Here is a 21558-nt window from a genome sequence, read left to right as displayed (position 1 = left end):
TTGAACTCACCTTTAGTTACAGACGCCATTTCGTCGCTCGTCAGCATCCGGCATTTGCAGGCAGTAGCCTCGGACACTTTGTGTTTCGCCTTTTGTTTTATTCTCATTTACTTTTGAGTATTTTTTCAAAACGCACAACACAAATACAAATGACAAAACAGGCAACAAGAGAGAATCCATCATTTGATCAATATAGCATTCACATTTATGTCCGTGTTCATGTCACCTTTTCATTACGCATCCCATTAGCATTATTATCCTTATCGGCGGCCTTGAGTGCCTTGAAAGGCGCCTTACAAATAAAATGTATTATTATTATCCAAAATCAGTTGATTCACTGTTGAATTATGACGAAGCCATTTAGATGAATTTTCATCAACAATATCAAATTTGCCTCTGAGATCAAATATGATGCTCCCTATGATGGACAGACTGTAAACAACTTCCAATTCAGTCAATGGTAGGTTTCAGCCGTTCCCTGGTCATCAAGACAGGGAAACATTGACAATATGTTGTATGTGTTCCCATTTGTCCAAATACAGCATTCTGTTATAAGGGTTACAAAAAGACAACTTTTCATGCAAAAAAAGAAAAAAAAATGGACAATTTAGTGAATACGTGTACATGTGACTAATAAATATCACCATTGAAACCAGTTTCATTGTGAAACATTTCGATGCAGCAATGCAAAAAAGCTCTTCTGCAATGTTGGGCGCCTACCCCACTGGTCCCGCCCACTCGGAAGGGAAGAACAGTAGCCAGTCGGAGGTCCGGTGAGTAGTCAGATGATGCCGGTGGCTTCTTTTAACACCGGGTTGCTATTTGTCATCTTGGTAGAGGAGAGGCTGAGGAGCAGGAGAGCAAAGAAGCATGTAGCAAACTATCACAACCTGAAATGAGCGCCAGGGTCACCGCTCAGTGGCCTAGTGGTAAAGTGTCCGCCCTGAGACTGGAAGGTTGTGGGTTCAAACCCTGGCCGGGTCATACCAAAGACTATAAAAATGGGACCCATTGCCTCCGTGGCTTGGCACTCAGCATCAAGGGTTGGAATTGGGGGTTAGATGACCAAAGGATTCCTGAGCGCGGTACCGCTGCTCACTGCTCCCCTAGGGGATGGGTTAAATGCAGAGGACAAATTTTACCACACCCAGATGTGCGTGTGACAATCATTGTGTCTTTACCTTGACTCACATCACCAACTATTCGAGTCCACCAAATTGTCACAATTCCTCGCGTTTTTTTTATTCATACTGTTCATTGTGCAGGACTATCTTGTCGAATTTTCTCTTGCGTTGGTGATCCTGAGATGGATTTTGGGACCCAGGACAGGATCAACTCGCAAATTCAAAGCATAGCTCAAGGAACACGGCTGTACTGAGGTCCGTTTTGTATCAAAAAATGACTTTTGACACCAGCTAATACTGGCGAGACACCAGAAGCCTTTTTATCTGTGTTCTATATAGATACTTGGATGGCTGAGCGGGCTTTGTCAGGCGCTTGGTTCGGGCCCGGAACGGTTCGGGTACCGCGCTCTGACCGAGTGCACGCCATCGATCATTTGACTCAAACATCCTTCTCAGCTAATGTGTGTGCCTTTGCGAGCATGCCTCACCTTGTTCTCCAGGACTCGGCGGCTGCCGGGATGGAGCTGTTCTAGTGTGTGTGCCGGTGGTGCGCCAAGGGTCTCGGGCAGCAGGAGCACCAAAGCGCCAGCGGAGAGGCCGCTCAAAGAGAAGACGCTGAAAGGCACGGCCGCGGCCAACGCCCGCTGTCAGACGTGCAACACCGTTACATGCGGCCCGCCGGGGAAAAGAGACTGTCGCGGCGCAAAATTCACAACTGGTATCAAAGACAAGCAAAAACAACCGCGTCAAGAGCGGCCCTTCCGTCGCCGAGAGCTGCCAGGGAAGAAGAGCCAGATTTAGCTCTCAATGTAGGGCGGCCGGCAGCACGCCAGCCTGATATTGGAGGCAGGAAGGAGGTCTGGAAGGAAGGAAGAAAGGAAGGGAGGAAGAAAGGAAGACAAGAAGGAAGGCAAGCAGGAAGGAAGGCAGGCAGGCAAGCAGGAAGGGAGAAAGGAAGGAATCAAGGAAGAAAGGAAGGAAGGCAGGCAGGAAGAAAGGCAAGAAGGAAGGAAGGAAGGCAGGCAGGACGTTCTCACCATGGAAGGCACAAAGGGAGCAAGAATTCCTCCTACTCTGCAGGACATGGCACAAACTCCCAGGCCGGCGTTCCTGAAAGGAGCCAAACAAAAGTGAGAAACTAGCGCCAGATGCAGCTTGACACCAAGGTGGCCCCGCCTCCACTCACCTGACCACAGTGGGGTACAGCTCTGACGTGTACACGTACACGATGTTGAAGGCCGCGCTCACCGTCAGCTTTCCTAACAGCGCCAAGGAGGTCACGCCCAGTGACGTCTCTGCACGCACGCAGGCATGCACACGCACACACTTGAGTTTCCTCTCTTCCTTCCTTTCGCTCTATAGCAGGGGTCGGCAACCCACGGCTCCAGAGCCACATGCGTCTCTTTAGCACTCCCCTAGCGCAGGGGTGGCCAACCAGTCAGAGACTAAGAGCCACATTTTTTTACTGTGTCATCGCAAAGAGCCACATCATACACATGAGCACACATGAACACCCCCCCCCCCCCCACACACACACACACACACACACAAACACACGCGCACACACACACCTCTGCTCAGCCAAATTTATTGTGTGACATTATTATGTCACGCACCAACATGATAATGACAAATTGAGCGTTCAACAAAAAACAACTAACTCTGTTAAAAACGTCCTGTGTTCATCGTCATATATTCGTTTAGCTGTGCATTTTTTCCTTGCCATTTTGGCAAGCGTCTTGTCAGCTTTTCTGGACCTAATGGGCCCCCGTAGTCACAGTCGCCATTCATTAAAGAGCCAGCAAAACCAATCGCTCTGTTTGTCCCTCCTCCTTTGCGGGATTTCACCTCACACGCATGCGCGTTTGACCAAAATACCATATTGAACTCAAGCGAAGCAAATGCGCACGAAAAATAAACACAAATGTTGATATGAACGTAAAAGAGCCGCATGAAACCAGCCAAAGAGCCGCATGCGGCTCGCGAGCCGCGGGTTGGCCACCACTGCCCTAGCGGCTCACAGGAGCTTTTGCAAAAATGTGTGAAAATGGAAACAAATGTTTTTTTTAAATATATTTTTTAGATGGTAATCATGACACAAATGTTCTTATGCTGTAAAAGTGTATGTAGTTGTAAATATATTAAAAATACAGAATTTCAGAATGGCGCCAATGAGCATAATTGCGAGTAATATACAAACAGGTATGTGAGTGATGGGCCATGGATTCAAAAGGCAAAAAGAGAAAGATTGCTGATAAGAACAAAGGGCTTAAGAATGGACTGAACTATTTGCTTTCATTGCCAATGCTGAAGGATTGCCTGCATGTTTGATTTGCAATGAGAAGTTGTCAAATAACAAGAAGAGCAATTTGGAGCGACATTTTTCGCTAAAGCATGCTAAATTTGCTTCCGATCACCCAATTAGAACTGAGAGGAAAGGTGCAATTGCAGTGCTGGTGGAGAAATTTGAGGACCGAAAAAACAGTTTCAAGAAGTGGATTGCATCTCCAAACTCTACAACTGCTGCAAGTTTTGTTGCAGCCCGGGAGATAATAAAGCACAGAAAACCATTCACCGATGGAGAGTACATGAAGGATTCATTCATTCAAATATCAGAGTGCCTATTTTTGGACTTCAAAAACAAAACAGAGATCATTCAGAAAATTAAAGACATGCCTCTTTCCGCAAAAACAGTGAAGGAAAGGGTAATTAAAATGGCAAACAATATCACCGATCAGCAAACCAAGGACATCAATTCAGCTCCAGCTTTCTCAATTGCCTGTGAGGAGTTGTGTGACGTGACCGATATTGAACAGACAGCGCTGCTATGCAGGTACGTGAACTCTAACGGGCCGCAAGAAGAAATGATCAAATTGATACCACTAAAAGGCCAAACACGGGGGGAGGACATCTGCGAGGCTGTGCTGCAATGTTATATTGCCTTATAAAAGGCTTTTAGATTTTGGCAGCTCCAAACAGGTATGTTTTTTTTTTTTGAGGGCCAATATGGCTCTTTGAACATTTTGGGTTACCGACCCCTGCTCTATAGGAATGAAAGCGCGCAAGCGAGCGCATCCACTTAACAAAGGTTTTGTTCTTTTTCATCCTTGTGAGTGACAAAAACTGAGGGGCCAAATGTTTCACTCAACAATGCACAATTGAGGTAAACTTTTGCACGGAACCAAGAGGACATTTCATCCAACCAATGGATGAAATGGTCCAAGACCTCCCTTTGGATGGAAAGACGCGCACGCAATCTGTTTTGGCCCCGCCTTGTCGGTGTGTCTTACCCGCGTCTTCTGGAATGAAGATGGCGCCAAGGCAGGCCCACGCAGACAAACATAAGAAAGCCGACAAACTCTTCCTCCGGCCGGCCCTGAAAGACATTTTAAAGATCCACCCTGCCTTGGTTTTCTCTGATGTCTTTGTCACGTGTCTTTACTCAAACTACGGCATGTGGACAAAAAATGTTGTCATGGTGACAGTGGCTGCTTTTTTGTCTGTCTCGCGCCTCTTCCTTTCATCCCCAAGTCAGCAAGTTGACTCTGTTGCTTTCCTCCCAAGTAGCTGACTGATAAGAGTAGCAGAGACATGAGACAGCCTCAAAGCAAAAGGACCCGGCCGTTCATTTAACACTCGACGGCTGGCTGCCAACTATCATTCCAAAGTCATTCTAAAGCAGGGGTCACCAACCTTTCTTAAACCGAGAGCTACTTCCTGGGTACTGATTAAGGCAAAGGGCTACCAGTTTGACACACACTTCTGAAATAGCCAATTTGCTCAATTTAGCTTTCACTATGTGTTATTATTGTCATTTCCAGTTCACATGTAAGTGTGATTTTAACAAGAATAGCAAAAATACAGTCAAACCTCGGTTTCCGACCACAATCCGTTCCAGAAGGCGGTTCGAGAAGCGAATCGGTCGAATTCCGAATCTATTTTCCCATTACAAATAATAGAACAATTTTTAGTCCGTTCCAAGACTAAAAAAAAAACGTCTTTTTTTTTAAGCATTTTTTCATTTTTGTCCGATCACGCATCTGCAACGCACCGACGAACACGCAACCGTAGCGTGTCGCCCACCGCCCAACTGCACCGCGCTGGTCGCATTATTGTGACAGAGCCGTCGCTGAAATTTAGAAAATATTTTTAAAGTCCTGATGTACTTTCCAGAATTTAAGTGGACCCAAGTGCGCAGGGAGCTCAATTTTGTCCGATTGCGCAACTGCGCCGCGCAACTGCGCGGCGCAACTGCGCGCCGCAACTGCGCGCCGCAACTGCGCGCCGCAACTGCGCGGAGTCAGTCGGCATCCGGGCCGCGCGGTCGGGGTTTCTCGGGTCCTCCCGGCTCATCTCGCTAGGTTCGACGTCCGAATTTTTTGTTCAAATTCCAATTTGTTCGAGAACCGGGACAATCGGAAACCGAGGTTTGACTGTAAAATAAATAGATGCAGCTCACCGACAAGTCCCGCTATTCGAGCTAATTTTAGAACATCCTGCGGGCGACTCATGCAGTCCTCATGGGTGACCTGGTGACCGCGGGCACCGTTTTGGTGACCCCTGGTCTAAAGGCTCCTCCACACCCCCCGCGCGTGCGTGCGTCCATGCCTCACCAGGGTCGGTTCATGCAATAGACGCAGAGCGGGTAGGCTGGCAGCTCCACCAGACCAGACATGGCCACATTCAGGTAACGGTTTCCCGACACATCCCCGGCGCCCAGTGTCAGGCCGTAATACACCAGACTGCATGCGTACCTGGACACGCGCATTTCCAGCCCATTTGTTGCTGTTGCCATGGTTGCGCTAGCTCAACATGCACCACTCACCAGACATACATGAGCAGGAACGTCCTGAGACGGAGGAGAGGATGAGTGGCCAGCTGCAGGATGCCCGAACCGCCTGAGCCGCCCGAGCCACCTCCGGCCGGCCGCAAGGTCAGCTTGTGCGCAGGGCGACCGTTCATCAGAGCCATGTAGCGCATCACCTCCAATCAAAAGTTGCCAGTGATGCAATCAATAAAGTTCATCAAACAATCCATCCATTTTCTATACCGCTTGTCCCTATGGGGGTCGCGGGCGTGCTGGAGTCTATCCCAGCAGTCATCGGGGAAGTAGGCGGAGGACACTCTGAACTGGTTGCCAGCCAATCGCAGGGCACACAGAGAGGAACAACCACTCGCACTCGCACTCGCACTCACACCTAGGGACAATTTGGAGGGCCTGTTTTTGGGATGTGGGAGGAAACCGGAGTACCCAATGAAAACCCACGCGGGCAAGGGGAGAACATGCAAACTCCACACAGAGAGGGCCAGAGGTGGAATTGAACCCACATCCTCAAAACTGTGAGGTGGACGTGCTAACCAGTGCACCACCGAGCCACCTTACATCAAACAATGTTGAAAATCAATTAATACTATTTTACAATGCAGCGTAAGGGTTTTCAGTTACGAGTGTGGTCAAGGGATAAGTTCTGCTTCGGACGGTTCAGCTGAACACAAAAGCCTCCAAAAAGCGAGCCCGCAAACGGTTTCTACTGACCTCCTGCGCCCGCCGGGTGCGACGGCGACAGTAGAGCCAGCGAGGAGACTCCGGAAGCGTTCTGACAAAAGGAGCAAGGGGTCAGACGCGGGCCAGGGACCGCGGCGGTAGCGCGGGCACACACGTGGACAGCGCGGGCACACACGTGGACAGCAGGAAGCAGAGGACTCCCCAAGTGTTGGCCGCTGTCGCAAGCGTCCTCCATGGCCTTATGACGAAACCCAGAGCCGCAAAGAGGGCGATGCCCACCGCAAACGTCATGCTCGTCAGCGTCCCTGCCGCGGGGAAAAAAAAGAGACAACAAATCAATGTAAATAACGCCATTCCACTCGGCTCCTCGTTTTTTTTTAAGTGGGGCTCGGCTTAACCCAGAGCTTCAAAGGCGGAATTTTGGGTGGCTAAGTGAGGACAAGGAAGCAGGTGTCGTACCAGTCACGGCCCAGTAGGACTTGCCCACGTACTCCTGCGTGAGGATGAAGCAGACCAGGCCGATGGCGCCGTTCATCAGGCCCACCAGGAGGCGGGAGGCGGCGAACACTTCGTAGCTCGGAGACGCCGCCGTCACGTAACCCAGGAGCACCTCCAGGAACAGCGCTGCGCCCCAAAACGCCGTGCTAGTCACGCCTCGCCACAAAAAGGGCGCCGCCTCTTGTCGTGTCGCCTTATGCAGTGTGTTGTTTCGTTGTCGCAGGTTTGTGTGGTCAAATGTGTCGTCATACACGTTAAATGCTTTGAACGAACAAAACAATGTTTCACGTCATCTGGTCATGTCACGGGTTTCATACCTATTGTTTTCCCGTCATGTCAATGTGCTGCTTTTCATGTCACGACGTATGGCTTTCATGACATGCCGCACGTTTCCTGTCACCGGTGTGTCACATTTTGCGCAATTTTATCATCACATGCTTTGTGGTTTGTCTTTGCGTGTCATGTTGTCACTGTCATGTGTTTCAGGCCAAGTGGTCATTCCTCCTTTTTACCTGTCCTGTTGTGTTGGTATGTCACGTGTTGTCATGTCAGGATGTCACAACATGTCCTCGCATGTGCCCGTGCCTCATGTTGGTTGCGTGTTAACATGCCCTGGCGTGCATTTCATGTTGTTTCCTGTCTTGTCACGATCACGCTTTGCTGTCACATTGACATGGCAGGCCTTTCTTGTCCCGCGTTTCATGTTATGTGATATGTCACGTTCTCATGTCACGGGTGACAGAGACACGTCACGCTGTTCATCGTTACGCCGTCGGGTTAGATTTGGATGCGCCCTCACCAGTCAGGTAGACGGGTCTCCTGCCGACGGTGTCAGAGAGAGGCCCGAGAACGAAGCTCCCGAGCAGGAGGCCAGCGAAGAATAGTGATCCAGCCAAGCTGACCTTGTAGGACTGCTGCTTGACCAGGAGCCACTGCGGAGGAAGAACACAAGCGGGATAGAAAGAGTGGGAGCCGGAGGAGCAGGAGCCGGAAGATCCGGAAGAGCGGGAGCAGTGCACGGACATTCGCTTACCTCCGTCACAATGGAGTCCACGTCCCCGAAAAATGTGACCGGTGAATGAACGCCGTCGTGCTTCTCCACGTGCACCTCTGGAGACGCTCCCACCAAAACCACCAACATGGACTGGCACGCCATATACACCTGAAACACACGCACACATGTGCGGTCAGACATGTGCACTACATGTGCTGATTGGATCATCAAGTATTCTGTACGTTACATTCACAGTCCTCTCGTCGGATAGAAAGGACATATTGGAAACTGTTTCTCCTTTAGCTTTACAACCCATAACTATTCCTTTATTTCGCACAAAATTATGCTATGCCTCACTCTATTTGTGGTGTTTTGCTTTTGGTCATTATTATCTTTGTACCTCTTTCTTACACCCGAACTTGTTGCCATCAGAATGGACAGCAAAGATTTTCATCGAACAGAGTTTCCTCCTTTGTTCATATAATAAACACCAAATCACTGATGAATGTAGTGATCAAACTGCTGTAGGTGTCCCAATGCCTTTGTCTTATATGTTGATGAGAAAACATGGTTATTCGCTGTACCGGTGTTACGGTTCAACTCACTCCCATGTTAACTGGCTCCCCGAATCCAGTTGCGGCTGTTAGAGAAAAGCCAGTTCAGTAATCTTGTGTTTCAGAATTGTTCACCGCTGAAAAAGTACACTGCACGGCCCCCCAGCCAAGGATGCTTGAACGTTTTGTTAAGTTTGACATGAAAACACTCTTTGCACAATATAGAATACTGAATATTAAACTAAATGTGTGTGTGTGTGTGTGTTCACCTGCCTATATGGTCTTTTTAATTTCAGTATTGTACAGAGTGCTCTTATGTTAAACTTAACAAAACATTATACCATCCTTGGCTGTGCAAGTGTATCTTTTCAGCGGTGAACCATTCCTTTGACCCATTCCTTAAGTATCTGCCATCCTTGGCTGGGGGGCTGTGCAAGTGTACTTTTTCAGCGGTGAACAATTCTGTATCCCACCCGCTTCCTCTTCGTGCGTCACATGACAGACAGTCCTTTGTGAAATTCTGTCCTCTCCACACTGAAGAAGAAACAGCAACGTGTACATATTTTGTTTAGACAAACTCGTATACTTTTTCATGTTCATATATACAGTGCCTTGCGAAAGTATTCGGCCCCCTTGAACCTTTCAACATTTCGCCACATTTCAGGCTTCAAACAAAGACATAAAAGTTTAATTTTTTGTCAAGAATCAACAAGTGGGACACAATCGTTAAGTGGAACGAAATTTATTGGATAATTTAAACTTTTTTTAACAAATAAAAAACTGAAAAGTGGGGCGTGCAATATTATTCGGCCCCTTTACTTTCAGTGCAGCAAACTCACTCCAGGAGTTCAGTGAGGATCTTTGAATGATCCAATGTTGTCCTAAATGACTGATGATGATAAATAGAATGCACCTGTGTGTAATCAAGTCTCCGTATAAATGCACCTGCTCTTTGATAGTCTCAGGGTTCTGTTGAAAGCGCAGAGAGAACCATGAAGACAAAGGAACACACCAGGCAGGTCCAAGATACTGTTGTGGAGAAGTTTAAAGCCGGATTTGGATACAAAAAGATTTCCCAAGCTTTAAACATCTCAAGGAGCACTGTGCAAGCAGTTATATTGAAATGGAAGGAGTATCAGACCACTGCAAATCTACCAAGACCCGGCCGTCCCTCCAAACTTTCATCTCAAACAAGGAGAAGACTGATCAGAGATGCAGCCAAGAGGCCCATGATCACTCTGGATGAACTGCAGATAACTACAGCTGAGGTGGGAGAGTCTGTCCATAGGACAACAATCAGTCGTGCACTGCACAAATCTGGCCTTTATGGAAGAGTGGCAAGAAGAAAGCCATTTCTCAAAGATATCCATAAAATGTCTCGTTTAAAGCTTGCCACAAGCCACCTGGGAGACACACCAAACATGTGGAAGAAGGTGCTCTGGTCAGATGAAACCAAAATCGAACTTTTTGGCCACAATGCAAAACGATATGTTTGGCGTAAAAGCAACACAGCTCATCACCCTGAACACACCATCCCCACTGTCACACATGGTGGTGGCAGCATCATGGTTTGGGCCTGCTTTTCTTCAGCAGGGACAGGGAAGATGGCTAAAATTGATGGGAAGATGGATGGAGCCAAATACAGGACCATTCTGGAAGAAAACCTGTTGGAGTCTGCAAAAGACCTGAGACTGGGACGGAGATTTATCTTCCAACAGGACAATGATCCAAAACATAAAGCCAAATCTACAATGGAATGGTTCACAAATAGACGTATCCAGGTGTTAGAATGGCGAAGTCAAAGTCCAGACCTGAATCCAATCGAGAATCTGTGGAAAGAGCTGAAGACTGCTGTTCACAAACGCTCTCCATCCAACCTCACTGAGCTCGAGCTGTTTTGCAAGGAAGAATGGGCAAGAATTCCAGTCTCTCGATGTGCAAAACTGATAGACATACCCCAAGCGACTTGCAGCTGTAATTGCAGCAAAAGGTGGCGCTACAAAGTATTAGCGCAAGGGGGCCGAATAATATTGCACGCCCCACTTTTCAGTTTTTTATTTGTTAAAAAAGTTTAAATTATCCAATAAATTTTGTTCCACTTCACGATTGTGTCCCACTTGTTGATTCTTGACAAAAAATTAAACTTTTATATCTTTGTTTGAAGCCTGAAATGTCGCGAAATGTTGAAAGGTTCAAGGGGGCCGAATACTTTCGCAAGGCACTGTATGTGTGTGTGTGTGTGTGTATATATATATATGTGTATATATATGTGTAACGATTCATCGATACACCGATTAATCGATATAATGCCCTACGATTTATTGGCATCGATGCTAAACGTAAACATCGATTTATATCGCCGTGTATATATATATACTAGGGGTGTAAATCGCGGGTTTTGTCACGATACGATATCATATCGATACAAAGGATCACGATACGATTATTGCCGATATCTTAAAGCCTGCTGTGATTCATTCACGATACATCACGATATAGTGCTCCACGATCGATATTTTTATTTTTATTTATTTTTTAAAATAAAAAATATAGAACAATATCTTGATTTATAACAATTCATACGCAAAATCAACAAGGTACTGCAAACTCTTTATTTAGGAAATTACAAGAGTATTGTAGTATACAAAGTGCTTATTTTACCACTGAACTTTATCGAATTCCTATATTTTTTCTCACAGCCCAGGAGCCGCGTAGTTGTCGGCTCCCCTTTCACGTGCCTGCTCTGCTCACAACACAGCACGCCGCGTACTGCTCCCGGAAAGAGGAAGCAAGCAACAATGAACTGGATTTCAAAATAAAGTCGCGTCTAATGTCCGAGGTCAAACACGGCGATATAAATCGATGTTTACGTTTAGCATCGATGCCAATAAATCGTAGAGCATTATATCGATTAATCGATGTGTATCGATGAATCGTTACACCCCTAATATATACGTATATATATATATATACGTATATATATATACGTGTATATATATAGACGTCTATTAGACCTAATTTAGAAGTCTAAAATTGGTTACGGTATAGATTTAAAATAGACGTCTAAATTAAAAACATTAAATATGATCATATTTCAAATTTTTAATGTCTGAACCAGCTGTAAGTTGTATAAATAATGTACAGAAGTTGTTTGGATTTGAGTTTAACAAGCATATTGATCCGTACATGTGAATTGGTTATTTCTGTAACCTGATATTAAGATTAAAAATTAAAGTCCCAATGATCGTCACACACACACCTGGGTGTGGTGAAATTTGTCCTCTGCATTTAACCCATCCCCGTGTGATTTTAATCCATCCCCTGGGGGAGAGGGGAGCAGTGAGCAGCAGCGGTGCCGCGCTCGGGAATCAGTTGGTGATCTAACCCCACAATTCCAACCCTTAATGCCAAGCAGGGAGGCAATGGGTCCCATTTTTATAGTCTTTGGTATGACCCGGCCGGGGTTTGAACCCACAACCTTCCAGTCTCAGGGCGGACACTCTACCACTAGGCCACTGAGCTGGTCTTATATAGACGTCTTTTTAAGTTATTTTATAGACGTCTAAATTACGTCTATATATAAACCTAAAATAGACATCTATATTAGGTTATTTTAGGTTATTTTATAGACGTCCGACAATTTCAATGTTGCTTGTGACGAATCTGCAGTTACGAAACACAAGATTATTGAACTGGTTTAGCCCTAACGGCCGCAACTGGATTCGGGGAGTCATTTTACAAGGGAGCGAGTTGAACCGTAACACAGGCTTGTAATCACATGAAGCGATTACGTTTAACGTTTCTTTCAACGATCTTTCAATTTACAAGAAAACACAAGAGAATACAGACTGCGCAGTCATTAATATAAGTGGAGCCATACATTTGACACTTGAATCAGTGGGCGCTCGTGGTTTACGTCATCAGCTGCGACTTCAAATAACTACGCCGTGAGTCCGCGCAGAGGGACCAAAATCAACAAACCCTGGACTAATTTGTTCACAAATCCTTAGCAAATCAACGCAAACATGTTCAACGAAAGCCAAATCGAAAGAGCGATTCGGATAAATTACCGACTCGTTGTCGAAAACATCGCAAAAGAAAATAAGCTCAACCCAATAGCGTAGTTTGGCACAACATGGGCTGCGACAACGGTTTCGTCCCTGCATAGTGGCCCAACATCTGAACGAGTCGCGTCTTTATGCAAACATACAGGAGTTCGAAAATCGCCACGTCACTTCACGAACGCCACTCGGACGTGTTTGCTGATTTTGCTCGGGTTCACTGTTTTTGGTGTTGCGGTTGATTTTACTCAAGTCGATTGTTTGAGGCTGGCCAACTCTCACCTGGGTCAGAGCCAGGACGGCGACGGCTCGTTTCTGGTAGGCGCCGAACTCCCCGACCACCTGAAAAGCTTCCTCCACGTCCATCCCGATAGACAGCTGCAGCAAAGATGATGAAACAAACAAGAGGTACGACGACGAGCACTTCCGGGTTAGCTTCAAAGAAGTAGAGTTTACCCGCGCTTTTGTTGGAGTTTAAGTCGACGACTGTTGCCCGGCAGTGGTTCTTAACCTTTTTCCTTGTTCGCACCCCATTCAATTCACCAACCAGTTCTCGCACCCCTAACCCTAAATAATTATTATAATTTACTTCACAGCTATAAGGCTTAATTAGCATTATCCCTAATGCCAATTAATACCAGCTCAGTGGGCTAGTGGTAGAGTGTCCGCCCTGAGACTGGAAGGTTGTGGGTTCAAACCCCGGCCGGGTCATACCAAAGACTATAAAAATGGGACCCATTCCCTCCCTGCTTGGCACTCACCAGTAAGGGTTGGAATTGGGGGGTTAGATCACCAACTGATTCCCGAGCGCGGCGCCGCTGCTGCTCACTGCTCCCCTCTCCCCCAGGGGATGGATTAAAATCACACCGGGATGGGTTAAATGCAGAGGACAAATTTCACCACACCCAGGTGTGTGTGTGACGATCATTGGGACTTTAACTTTTAACTTTAACTTTAATACAATGACTTCTTGATTTCCAGAATTTTACACTTTTTTCGGTTACCCGACCATTATCCCCGAAAAATTGTAAATTTCCCCCAGGGTATCCTCGCACCCCCTAGGAAGCATTCTCGCACCCCTAGGGGTGTTTTATCATTTGGAAGAGAAGAGCTTCTGACACAAAAGTAAATTTGCTTCATATTCCAAAAAGTTTCTTTCATGTCGATGCATATTGTATGTAGTGGTTTTCTAAAGTAAATAAAATCTAAAGTGAATTAAGTATTTTTGAAAGTTTATAACTGTATGAGTAACCTACATTTAAAAAGTAAATTTTATTTTTGACAAAAGGTTATGCTGTATGCATTTGCAATTCATATTTGAATTCAAAACTAATGTAAATAATGGCATTGCTTTTGCAGATGTCACCAGCTCGCTTTCAAAAATCGCGATGCTATTATAAAAATAAAAAAAACAGATCAAACTGTAAGTATAGATCACAAATTTGAGATTTTCTGATGGCATGGCAATGATGTTAAAACCCAGGGGTACAAAAAAGTTACAAAACCATTCACTCCGGATGAGCTTTGAGATGATGGCAAATTTGAGATTTTCTGATGGCATGGCAAAGATGTAATTTCCCTTTTTTACCCATGTAGTGATTTGTGACTCCAGATTTAGCTCAAGGAGTGGCACGTGAAAAGATATGTTTTTATCTGCTGATGTCATTAAAATGTGCACCTAACTTTGTTTTACGCTCAACAGGGCTTGGAACTCTAAGTTCAAAAGTTAAAATTGTGTTGTGTAATGTGATTAACAGCGGTTAATGGGTGAATTGTCAAATAAGACATGTTCTTTTTTCCCTTTAACAACACAGACTCTAAGCCTGGAGAAAGAGGAGCATCTGTATTAAAAACTGACCGAACTCCACAAGGTACAGATTGATTGTAGAATTATTCTTGATTGTAGAAGTAATCTCAACTGCCTTGTGTTATCTTCGGAAATTGATATGTTATTGGTGGTTTGAACATACATACTTATGTATGCTTAGCTATTGTCGAGCATATGCAAAAAGCGTATGTTGTAATTGCAATCTTCAATATCGTCATTCATTGCCTTGTCTTTCACACTCCGGAAACCGGGGCTGATGTCAAAGTGCAAAATAAAAACCAGGTTTACCCTGTACATTTTCATCATTTGGATAACAACTAGAACAAGCAATTTTATTTCTACACAGTACTATTTTAAAATAACGTTATTGGATATGTACAACAGCCAAATTAAACTGTACCACATTCAAAGGCACAGACCGAGTGCCATCATTTTTTTTCAAACAGGGCAAAGTTTATAATTGGAAATGGTTCATTTAAATCAGTGGTTCTTAACCTTGTTGGAGGTACCGAACCCAACCAGTTTCATACGCGCATTCGTCGGACCCCTCTTTAGTGAAAAATATTTAATTTTTTTTAAAATTCAAGACATGGATGTTTTTTACTGATGCACAAAATGAGCCGTGCATGAACATCACCTTGTTCAAAGAACAAAACCAACACAATGCATGACCTCGCAACAAATTACAGTGGAGCCTCGGTTTTCGAACGTCCCGGTTCTGGAACAAATCGGTATTCGAACAAATAATTCGAGATTTTTTTGCTTCGGATGTCGGATGAAATTCGGTTGTCGAACCTCGCGAGATGAGCCGAGAGGACCTGCATGCCAACTGACTCCCTTCGTTATTACATTCTCGTTACTCTGAGGATTGCATCAACTCTAATCATTAGGGGTGTAAATCGCGGGTTTTGTCACGATACGATATCATATCGATACAAAGAATCACGATACGATATTTGCCGATATCTTAAAGCCTGCTGTGATTCATTCACGATACATCACGATCTAGTGCTCCACGATCGATATTTTTATTTATTTTATTTTTTTTAAATAAAAAATATAGAACAATATCCTGATTTATAACAATTCATACGCAAAATCAACAAGGTACTGCAAACTCTTTATTTAGGAAATTACAAGAGTATTGTAGTATACAAAGTGCTTATTTTAACACTGAACTTGATCAAATTCCTATATTTTTTCTTATATAAGTAAAGAAAAATGAATATTCTTTCTTTTTTTGTAATACCATTAACTTTAAAGTGCATTACTGAACTATTTATTTACAATAATTTTAATTGTCCGTTGAGCCATTTTTTCTTTGGAATCCAAAGTGCTTCCAAACGAATGACTTGAAGCCCAAAGGGGAGCGAATTTCCTCGTCTTCTTGGACACTAGCCATAGCACCAGCCCAGGAGCCGCGTAGTTGTCGGCTCCCCTTTCACGTGCCTGCTCTGCTCACAACACACAACACGCCGCGTACTGCTCCCGGAAAGAGGAAGCAAGCAACGATGAACTGGATTTCAAAATAAAGTCGCGTCTAATGTCCGAGGTCAAACACGGCGATATAAATCGATGTTTACGTTTAGCATCGATGCCAATAAATCGTAGGGCATTATATCGATTAATCGATGTGTATCGATGAATCGTTACACCCCTACTAATCATGCCTCCAAAGGAAGCAAGTGGGAGCAGTAAAGCCATCCTAAAACACAAAGACGCTCCTAAAGCAATGCGACAGTGAGCGCCTGGCGCGCTGCGGTTGCGCGATCGGACCAAATTAAGCTCCCTGCGCACTGAGGTCCACTTAAATTTTGGAAAGTCCATTAGGACTTTAAAAACATTTTCTGAATTTTAGTGACTGCTCTGTCACAATAATGCGACCAGCGCGGTGCAGTTGCGCGGTCGGCGGCGCACTACGGTGCGCATTCGGTGGTGCGCTGCAGTTGCGCGATCGCACAAAATTAAGCTCCCTGCGCCAGAGGCGTAGCCAAGCCGGGGCGGCGCCCCGGTTAGGACTCCCTGCGCCCCGGTTGAAAAAAATCTAGCTTTTTCGATTCTTCATTTTCATGCCGTTTTTTTCTTTCGGTCTTGCGCGAATGTGCTTGCGCTATTCTATGTGCGCGATGTTATCCATTCACCGTTTGCCTCCCGGACCCGGATGTTGTTTTAGCGATCAGCGAACGGCGTGGGTGATGTTCGATTTTTTTTCCTGTGGGCGTGCGCCCCTACTGGAAAAATTCCTGGCTACGCCTCTGCCCTGCGCACTGAGGTCCACTTAAATTTTGGAAAGTACATCAAGACTTTAAAAATATTTTCTAAATTTCAGCGACGGCTCTGTCACAATAATGCAACCAGCGCGGTGCAGTTGCGCGGTCGGCGACGCGCTACGGTTGCGCGTTCGCCGGTGCGCTGCAGTTGCGCGATCGGACAAAAATGCGCAAATGATAAAATGCTTAAAAAAGGCGTTTTTTTTTTTTTTTTTTTTTGCTTGGGAAGGATTTCTTTTCCCCATTATTTGTAATGGGAAAACATGATTCGGAATTCGAACGATTCACTTCTCGAACAGCCTTCTGGAACAGATTGTGGTCGAAAACCGAGGCTCCTCTGTACATACCTGCAAATCAGTGTGACTTCTGGTGTTACCTTTGTGAGACCAGTTCAGATATGCGTCATCATGAATTTACACGATAAATCAGGTGTGTTCGGACCTCCGCAGTGGAGGCTCTGCCGAACTCCTGAGACCAACTCACCAAACACCGAGGGTTCGATCGAACCCAGGTTAAGAACCACTGATTTAATTTTGGCCCAAAGTAATTCCACTCTTGTGAGACACTGTTCATAATTTGTTATGTACAGATTGCAAAGCGGCCTTGTGTTTGGGGGGGCCATTTGAAGACATGCATGTTTCCAAGAAGACCATGGACAGGTATGATTAGTTTGACATCTGTACTGTAGATCAGTGGTCCCCAACCTTTTTTGCGCCACGGACCGGTTACATGTCAGAAATATTTTCGCGGACCGGCATTTATATAAATAAATAATACATTTATATAAATAAATAATACATTTATAATAAATATATAAATACGATGAAATAAAATGATACGACTGACATAAAACCAAGTACAAATGACAAAAATAAAACTCACCATTGCGTTGAATCAGTGGGAGCACTGAGTTTGTTTCTCAGAAACGAGCCGGTCCCATCTAGATGTAATCGGAGACAATGACACCCGAAGTGATTAAGGTTTGTCTTTTATTGCAGGATGCTTGGTCTCCATGTGTTGAAGCAGTTTTGAATGCTTCATTGCCTGGTTAGTTAGCCTGTCGCCACATATTAGCTTTGCGGGCTCGACTGGGGAAACATGTCACGTGACCGGGACGAGTGTCTTGACCTGAATTAATTGATCGTCGATAAAAAAAAAAAAAATATTCTGTGCGGCTTGGCGGCCCGGTACCAAGTGACCCACGGACCGGTACCGGTCCGCGGCCCGGTGGTTGGGGACCACTGCTGTAGATTATAAAAGACAAAAGTGAAGCCTTACGATGTGGTGGCGTAACTGCTCTCAATGTTGACATTTTCTTCTATTGTAGACTCTACACAATATGCGTGGTGGTGTGACTCATGCAAAGAGGGCCATCAAGAAGACTGCTTTGTTAGCACTGGTAAATGGAGAAAAAAACCTGTCTGCTCATTCGTGTGCAATTGCTTCATATTCAAAATGTGCGACTGACATTTTTTGAACATTTGTTTTGTAGGTAATCGTTTTTTTCATGTTTCTTTACAGAGTAATCCCAAGGTCAACAATGGGTGGTGCCCGATGTCCATCGAGTTCATCTTTGTAGAAGCTGTTGGGGACATGCACAAAAAGGCCTCGGGTGATAAAACAAGGACAGCAATGGCTTTAGAATTAAAACAGGCTCCAGCGCTGAGTGGCAGAAGGGGCTAACAAAAGCCCACAAGAGAGTGATGTTTATTTTGTTTTCCGCTTGTGTTTGGCCGAGCAGATTGTATTGTTTATTTGATATGTCCTACATAAACAGTATGTTCCGTAATTTCTGGACTGTAAGCCGCACCTGATGATGAGCCGCACGAGCAAAAATTAGGGGAAGTTTCTTTTTTTTTTTCATAAATAAGCCCCAAGCTGCATGTGCACGCGAGTTATTAACAAAGAAAGACGGTACACAGAAAGCCTTTTTAAAGTTTTAATAACATACCATTTCTTTCCAAACACTGCCTGTAACGCGGCAGTAATACCGCAGCAACACGGAAGTAACACTGCACTAATAGGGCTGGATAAAAAAAACATACCGGTAAAAGTCACTGAGACGCGGCGGTAACAAAACAGCAACACGGTAGCACAGCACTAACAGGGCTGGTTAAAAAAAAATACCAGTAAAAGTCACAGAGCCATCTTCATCTTCCTCCTGTGCACTGAAACCACCTCCTCAGTGTCGGATTGGAATAGCATCAGATATACTTAGTCACACACTTCCTCAGTCTCTCTTTCGTTGTCGCTCTTATGCATTTCTTCTAGCATTTTCCATGATGAGGAAATCAAACAATGCAAATCAATGCAAATTTTATTCATGGACAAAGCGCTAAGTTACATTAAACTAGCGAGCTACACGTATAGCTCCAGAGTCGACGTGACCGGGAAATAAAGAAAAGGCGTGCTCGTTTTATTTCTTCAGTTTTAGGAAAAGGCTAAGACACCGAAACAAAATTTAGACTTACACAGGTTAGTTGAGTTCAGTCACAATTGTTAAGAAAGCTCTGTTTTCAGGAAAGAACAATACAGCGCTGGGCCTTTTGTGCGACCATGCTCAAGAGCAGAAAGTCTCCATTCAGAAAAGGCAACGTTCAAGGTTCTTTGGTCAGCTTACATTCAGTTGCACATGCCAGTGTGGGCCGAGTTTGATGGGTGATGAGTCAGGGGGTGTGGCAAGTTCACAGGAGAGTTTGATTCCATGGGAGTGGGTGCTGGTTCGGTGAGAGCTGGTTCTGTGGGGGTGGGTGCGGATTATGGGTGATTCGGTGTGTGTGGGGGGTGTTTTCCATCTCGTCTTTCGGCCTTGGCGATCACCTTTGGCTGGGTTCTAGGTTGTTTTCCTCCTGCTGCTCTTCACACACACACACACACACACACACACCCCCTTCATTTCTCTGCAAAAAAGAGAATGCTAATTCCAAGTACATAAAGACAGAACAGTTGTGTAGATCCAAATTCAGGGCCTTAGGGGGAGCTTTGAACTCAACTGAATACTTTATTTTGAGGGGGAAATGTTTGACACATAGATGACAAGTCACACTGGGATTAACTAATAGAAACATTTGATAGCCCTCAAAACTTAAAGCAGAGCAAGCGTTCTTTCACAAGCAAACAGAAGCTCTAAATGTAAGAAGACATAGCAGAGCGCAGTTGATTACATTTGACTTCCTGTGTGTCACAACTGACATATTCAAGTTGTGTGAGTTTCATCTTCATGCCAGTAGAAAGTCTTAAAGCGGTCAAAGGAAAGGTCGACATCCGTCTCTGTGGCGGCTGCGCTTGGATTGGAAGTCCCGATCAAGTCCTTGTGTTGTCCTGGCAACCACACCGGTCAAGTGTCGCTGTGTAGCGGTTTTGACGCTTCCAAGTTAGTACCACGCGCGGATCCGTTGGGCTCGCTGATTTCTGCGTTCCTTTGTTTCTTGCGCCACAAGTAGACCAAAGCGGTCATCACGCCCACAAGCGCGATCACGCCCACGATCACCCCCACGATCTCACCGGCTCCCAAGCCAGGTTCAGTTTCTTTAGCACGGTAGAACGGATTGGGGAATGCTTGGCTCTCCTTCTGGCCCAACGGGTTTTGCATGATGCAAATGAAGCTCCTGATCGAGTCGCTTGTCCGGTCGATGTTCCAGTTCCGTCCTGTCATTTGCGTTACGGGTTCGGTTTTCCATGAATACGTGATAGGCTCGGCGCCGCTTGTGTTCCCACCGCAGTGCAGCGTGCAGTTCTTTAATTTCTCGGAGCACGCCAGAGGGTTCGGCTGCACTTCCGGTTCAGGTACGTGTCTGATCACCTTGACGACGAAGACCTTATCGTGCTGAATGGCGTTCAATGACAGCGTAAAAATGCCCGCGTCCGTCGCCACCGCGGGCACAAGCTTCAGCACGCCGTTGCTCACGTCTAAAGAGACTCGGTCGTCGTATGACGTGACGCTCGTTCCGTCCCATTCGACGAGAAGGTTGCGGTTCCGCTTCCACTCTAAGCTCTTGATGGGGCCTTGAAGCTCAGGCCGTACAGTCAGCGTTTGCCCCAGAGCGACGTACACGTCCACAGCGCAGCCAAGCCGTGACCACAACAATAGACACCAAAAAACCTGGCTCTTCATGTTCTTCTGCCGATTGAAATAAAATAACCGACTTGATTTTCGATTAGACAACCGCGCGGCGGTGCCACCTCAAACAGGAACTGCGCTTTCTAGTTGTCCGTGATCGCCCTTTCAGCAGCAGCTTGGTCGGAAATCCAAACGATTAACACTCCAGCTAATGTGGCCGAAGAGCTACTTCGTGGCGCACGCTCACTTGGGCGCGACCAAGGAAGCACCGTCAAAAGCGAAAGTAATAACAGAGCCAAAGCAAACCCACGAACTTGCTGATGGCACCCGGGAATGAACTTCAAACGCCCAAATCGAGTCTAGACAGCAGCAATTCGAGAATAAATTGGCTTGGCTTGTATTATTTGGCCCAAAAAACGACGACTCCTCAAAGGAGAATTAAGCCACTCACCCGTTCAACGGGAAGGAAGCGAACTGACTGCCTGTGTCGATGCCTGATTTAAAACGTGTGTTGTCTTTTTCATATCAACAATATTTTATTCGTCAATTCAAACAATGAGTACTCTAGCTAGTACTAGCTTGTAAAGGACAAAGGGTCATTGCCTGGTTTTGTAAATGCCGATTTGCGATCTGGCGCGACGAGGGCAGCACCAACTTGTTGAC

At 45.5% G+C, this 21558-nt stretch overlaps 2 protein-coding genes and 1 long non-coding RNA gene across 4 annotated transcripts; 1 reads left to right on the top strand and 2 right to left on the bottom strand.

Annotated features, from left to right (window-relative positions):
* Positions 1 to 388: 388 nt before the first annotated feature.
* On the bottom strand, positions 389 to 14619 carry slc22a15 (solute carrier family 22 member 15). The gene is made up of 14 exons (XM_037272148.1): positions 14550 to 14619; positions 13020 to 13248; positions 8162 to 8290; positions 7928 to 8060; positions 7090 to 7254; positions 6785 to 6935; positions 6661 to 6721; positions 5950 to 6107; positions 5738 to 5878; positions 4415 to 4500; positions 2311 to 2419; positions 2162 to 2234; positions 1613 to 1768; positions 389 to 845 (listed from the first exon to the last, which is right to left on the bottom strand). The coding sequence occupies exons 2-14, from the start codon at positions 13101 to 13103 to the stop codon at positions 819 to 821; spliced, it is 1473 nt and encodes a 490-aa protein (XP_037128043.1). The 5' UTR covers positions 13104 to 13248; positions 14550 to 14619; the 3' UTR covers positions 389 to 818.
* LOC119134961 lies at positions 13013 to 18624 on the top strand. 2 transcript variants are annotated; one of them, XR_005100432.1, is made up of 5 exons: positions 13013 to 13145; positions 14552 to 14608; positions 17425 to 17494; positions 18163 to 18234; positions 18357 to 18624. It is a non-coding gene; the product is annotated as an uncharacterized LOC119134961 (long non-coding RNA). The 2 variants fall into 2 exon arrangements; XR_005100433.1 differs by lacking the exon at positions 13013 to 13145 and adding an exon at positions 14088 to 14160.
* Positions 18625 to 19780: 1156 nt separating this feature from the next.
* LOC119134936 lies at positions 19781 to 21481 on the bottom strand. The gene has a single exon (XM_037272202.1). The coding sequence runs from the start codon at positions 20947 to 20949 to the stop codon at positions 20173 to 20175; it is 777 nt and encodes a 258-aa protein (XP_037128097.1). The 5' UTR covers positions 20950 to 21481; the 3' UTR covers positions 19781 to 20172.
* Between the last annotated feature and the right edge of the window lie 77 nt (positions 21482 to 21558).

Source organism: Syngnathus acus, chromosome 15 (genome assembly GCF_901709675.1).
Source record: "Syngnathus acus chromosome 15, fSynAcu1.2, whole genome shotgun sequence".
Classification (NCBI taxonomy): Eukaryota; Metazoa; Chordata; class Actinopteri; order Syngnathiformes; family Syngnathidae; genus Syngnathus; species Syngnathus acus.
This window is presented reverse-complemented; position numbering and strand designations above follow the sequence as displayed.

Bases quoted from the DNA above. Each gene is read 5' to 3' on its own strand.
- slc22a15 (XM_037272148.1), bottom strand. From the start codon at position 13,103: ATGGACGTGGAGGAAGCTTTTCAGGTGGTCGGGGAGTTCGGCGCCTAC. The intron at 8,061-8,161 runs GTAAGCGAATGT...CTTCCTCCGCAG, and splicing joins TGGACTCCATTGTGACGGAG to TGGCTCCTGGTCAAGCAGCA. The intron at 846-1,612 runs GTGAGGCATGCT...CCTGCTCCTCAG, and splicing joins GCCGAGTCCTGGAGAACAAG to CCTCTCCTCTACCAAGATGA.
- LOC119134936 (XM_037272202.1), bottom strand. From the start codon at position 20,949: ATGAAGAGCCAGGTTTTTTGGTGTCTATTGTTGTGGTCACGGCTTGGC.